Source organism: Mesoplodon densirostris, chromosome 1, assembly GCF_025265405.1.
Source record: "Mesoplodon densirostris isolate mMesDen1 chromosome 1, mMesDen1 primary haplotype, whole genome shotgun sequence".
In the NCBI taxonomy this organism is placed as follows: Eukaryota; Metazoa; Chordata; class Mammalia; order Artiodactyla; family Ziphiidae; genus Mesoplodon; species Mesoplodon densirostris.
The window spans coordinates 45,416,712-45,421,452 of record NC_082661.1 but is presented as its reverse complement, the minus strand read 5'-3'; the positions used below and the strand labels follow the sequence as shown (position 1 = coordinate 45,421,452).

The 4,741-nt window shown below is 42.3% G+C and overlaps 1 protein-coding gene across 1 annotated transcript; it reads right to left on the bottom strand.

The window, feature by feature from the left end:
• Positions 1–3,323: 3,323 nt before the first annotated feature.
• LOC132487962 (histone-lysine N-methyltransferase NSD3-like) lies at positions 3,324–4,057 on the bottom strand. Its single transcript, XM_060095932.1, has one exon. It carries the CDS (start codon positions 3,999–4,001, stop codon positions 3,324–3,326), a length of 678 nt encoding a protein of 225 aa, XP_059951915.1. The 5' UTR covers positions 4,002–4,057.
• Positions 4,058–4,741: the final 684 nt, after the last annotated feature.

Below are 4,741 nucleotides of genomic sequence, written 5' to 3'. Positions count from 1 at the left end.
AATGAAGGTTTCAATGAATTTTTTCTTAATGATTAGAAAACGGATCTCAAGTGTGAAAACCAAGTGAGATTCTCTTAAAGATAATGCTCAGCATGAATAGAAGGAACAAGTTGTTGGAGCCCACAGTCTCTATATTTGAAGAGATGGTCAAACATGATCAGATAGAGATGGGCACCTTTCCAAGGGTGAGTCTTAAGAACATGTGTGGTAAGTGCTTGAAGGCTTAACCATACCCAGTCCATCCCCTACTATTAAAGAGCACAGTCATTTTTGCATGTTTAGATGTAACTGCCTCATGGCCTAAAACCAGAATAAGATTTCTACTGGACATCTTGGCTGGCCATTTAGGGCCAGGATAAGGCCCATCATAAGACATTGACCCATGTATTTCATTATAAGAGGGAAAAATGCAGATTAGCACATTTTTGATTGATCATAGAAGATTCTGTATCTTTTAGTGTGAGGGCCAAAATAGAGCTATTTTGCCTTAGAGGTCCTTTTATTGGAAGCATTTGATTAATATTGCTTTGAGGAGTTGGTTTCACAGTCTCTACCTAACCATTAAAATCTTTTGGTTTAGTTCTCTTAATATGATTCCTGGTTAACAGCTTACATCTTCTCTCCAGAAAAATCTCTATCTTTATCATAAGCAGGATGGAATAGACGTGGGCTCTCATTAACTCTGAGTTTTTTTCATTTTTGTTTTTTTTTTAAAGGGAATAAAGGACATTTATTAGCTGAATAATGTAAGGAGGCAAAATACAACTTACATAGTATATGATGCTGTGTCTTAACATCCATTGTCCATTCTACACCACAGCTATAGCTCCCATTTCTTATTTTATCACTTTTAAAACTTAATTTGTTGATTTTCATTTTTTTTAACCTATCAGAGTGCAGAAAAATGGGCACTCTGAGATTGCTAGTAAGATGTAACTTGGAATTCTTCTAGAGAGCCATTTGACAATATGTATGAAAAGCCTTAAATTTTCAGACTCTGACCCTGCAAATCCACTTCTAAAAGTATTTACTGAAAAAGCACTGATATATACACATACTGATAGATACACACAAAGATATGCACACCAGTGCTATTTTTAAGAACGAATATTAGAATTAGACAATAGTCTAGATGTCCAAAAGTACAGAATTCGTTAAATAAATTGTAGTACAACTAGATAGAGGAATAATATAAATTTTTAAATGACACAGAAAAATAACAATATAATGTTATTTGAAAACAGCAAATTGAAAAGCAGTTTGTATAGTGTGATTCCAATCTTGGAAAAATAATTTCTTATGTGTACAAAAAAAAAAAAAAAAGACTAGAAGGATACCACCAGGTGATGGAATAAGTGATTTTCTTGGATGTGCTTTTCTATATTTGTCAAATTGCTTATAATAAACATCACATTACTTTTCTAATCATAAAACCCACAAATACGTTATTTAAAAATTGATTTCTACAGTCCTTTGAGGAGGCAATTTGGAAGTATCTATCAAAATTCAAGGGCTTCCCTGGTGGCACAGTGGTTGGGAGTCCGCCTGCTGATGTAGGGGACACGGGTTCATGCCCCGGTCCAGGAAGATCCCACATACCGCGGAGCAGCTGGGCCCATGAGCCATGGCCACTGAGCCTGTGCGTCCGGAGCCTGTGCTCTGCAACGGGAGAGGCCACAACAGTGAGAGGCCAGCGTACCGCAAAATATACGCCTTGAAAAATATGTGATACATTGTACAATAAATTGATAAGAGTAGTTATCTTTGATGAACAAGATTAGGGAAGCGGTGAGGGAAGATCCATACTTGTATATTATTTGTGTTTTCTGTAAAAAGCAAATTACTTTTGTAATTTAAAATGTTTAAAAACTTTTCTTGTCAAAGAACAGAATTTAGTTTAGATGACTTTAAAAAAGAGAAATATATCCGTTAACTTAGCTCTAATTTCACTTAAAAAGTATGGCTAATTCTAGAAGTTACTTAAAATTCTCATTCAATTAATTCAAGCAGTTTAAGATGCTGCTATAAAAACAGTTTTATTAAATAAAAGAAACTGTAAAAATTGTGAGGATATGATAAGCCAGACTCAGATGCCAAACCCCAAGTATCATTCATTCATTCAGCAGTGCCTACGACTTTCTAGGCACCGTTCTAGAAGTTGGGTATACAATGTTGTAACAGATAGGATCCCTGACCTCAAAGAGCTCACAGTTGGGTAGAAGAGACAGACATTAAACAAACACAAACATACACTCATACAATGTAAATGTAAAAAGAGAAATAATGATGTGTCTGTATGTAGCTATGATATGAAGGTCAGGAAAGCCCTCTCTGAGAAAGTATAATCTGAATCAAAAGAGGAGTTAGTCTAGTAAAAAGTGGGGGAAAGACCATGCCAGGGAGGAGTGGCATGTGTGAAGTCTCTGAGGTTAAACAAAGGTAGAAACTTCAAAAAAGCCATTACAATGGACTTAACTGCCCCAAGGAAGAGAGAGGTTACAAGATGAGAGTGGAGAGAAGGCTATATCACCAGGGCCTTGTAAGCCACATTTAAGTGTTTTATCCTAAGTGCACCGAAAGCCTCTGAAGAGGATTAGGTAGAGAAGTAATACGCAGCCAATTTCTGTTTTAAAAGAATCACGTTAGCTGTTACATGGAGAATATTTTGGAAGGGAGCAAGAGGGGAAGCAGAATGTCGAATTAGGAGGCTACTGAAAATATTGGAAACAGCCCAAGTGAAAGAAGTAGTGGCAGCTGTTGGTGGGCACTAAATTAGCTCTGTCAGATGCGTCTGTGGTGGCACCATGACTAGCTAATCCAACAGGACACGCTCACTGAGCAAGGAAAGAAAAATCTATGTTCAAATGGGAATTTTTGTCTTGATCTCTGGTGTAATGAGGTAGTTTAAAAATATGGTCCAGGGCTTCCCTGGTGGCTCAGTGGTTGGGAGTCCGCCTGCCGATGCAGGGGACATGGGTTTGTGCCCCGGTCTGGGAAGATCCCACATGCCGCGGAGCGGCTGGGCCCGTGAGCCATGGCCGCTGAGCCTGCACGTCCGGAGCCTGTGCTCCACAATGGGAGAGTCCACAACAGTGAGAGGCCCGTGTACCGCAAAAAAAAAAAAAAAAAAAAAAAAAAATGGTCCACATTTGCGTAGGCCCATCCGGCAGCTTCAATTCAGTCCACAAATGTAGCTTAAACCTTCACCTCAGCTTCTCATTCTCAAGCTACAGCAGGAGGACAGGACTACCTGGGGAAGCACATATGGAGCCAAGAAAGCAAGTCCTCCTCCTTGGCACATTCAGTCTTCTGATGCCAGGGTGTTAGGGATCTCTGTAACTATTTTGTTCCTCTGGTTCTAACTTGGGGATTTTGTGTGACTTGCGCTCTTCAGATCCAGATGAATCATGCTTGTTGCTTTTTTTCCTCTTTTCTTTTCTGCTTTCATGCTTTGACTTTGTGTGCTCACTTGCCTGTATTTCATTTAAAAGGTCTCCACAAAGGGAAGACTCAAACAATTCCCTGCCATTCTGGATAGTTTTGGTTATTTTTAGTTTAATTTCAGGTGAGCCAGTCTTCTTTGGAATCACAGGAGGAGGTGGTGGCTGTGGAGGAGAAGGTTTTTCCAGAATTTCATGTTGTCTTGTGTTTGGAATTTCTGAATGGTAATAGTCAGTGGGGCTAAAGTTTCTAACTGCACCAAAGCCATTGGCCGACCCACTGGGATACAGGTTATAGGACTGGTATTTGGTTTGAGTTTCGTACATGCTGATTGATGATAGGTAGCCATTCGTGAGTGGAGGAAGATCTTCTGTTGTAGGTGGGTACTGAAAGCCTTGCTGCAAGGTAGCTTCGTATGGTGTCTGCCCACCATCTTCAACAATGTCACTGTTGTTATCAAAGGCATCCTCCTGACGGATGTTGGCAGAGTCAATGAGTTGAGGTGGTTGCTGAATTGTATTTCCCATGATCCCTTGCATGAAAGAGAAAGAGAAATCCATTGGTCTGCTCCAGCATCCTTAACTTTCCCTTTCTCTCATCGGGCCTTCACTTTGTTCCACTCTAACCCCCCCGGCCGTGTCAGTACGATCACAGGAGACACACGGAGGCCCGGAGTAGGGCTGGGGTGCAGGAAGCCGCTGGGGCCGCGGGGGAGGAGGTGGAACCAAACTAGGCCGCATGAAATTCTCAGGCTAGATTTCCCCCGCGCCGGACACCTCTGCCATGGCAGCCAGCACCGAGGAGGGCCACGGCCAGGCCGGGCCGGGCGTGCAGCAAGAGGAGGAAGACTGTGGGCGGTGGGGTGGGCAGCGGAGCCGGAGAGATGGGGGTCGCCGCACAGCTGCAGCTGCCAGAGACCAGCCCGTGGCTGGCGGCCGGGCCAGGGCAGCAGGGTCATCGTCGGGGCTCGACTTGGCCTTGCATGCCTCTCCGTGGCAACCAGTGGACAGTCCCCCTCCGCCTCCGCCTCTGTCTTGGTCGCTGCCGCCGCCCACTCCCGCTGCCACAGGCACCTCCACCCAACTCTGAGTTTTATAGGAGCTTATTTTTACATATATTTTCAACCATTTCATGAGTTTTCTATGTGTACATTTTAATTATCTCTGACAGTTTCAGCTCTGTATTCTCCCAAAACTTCCTTGTTGTCATCAGCTATTGTAGAAGAATCATTAGTTTCTACTGCCTACAGGCACCATATTTCTCTGCTTTGGGCTGAAGACTTGTATACATTTCAAACTTG

Coding starts and splice junctions, on each gene's coding strand:
- LOC132487962 (XM_060095932.1), bottom strand. CDS start 4,001: ATGGATTTCTCTTTCTCTTTCATGCAAGGGATCATGGGAAATACAATT.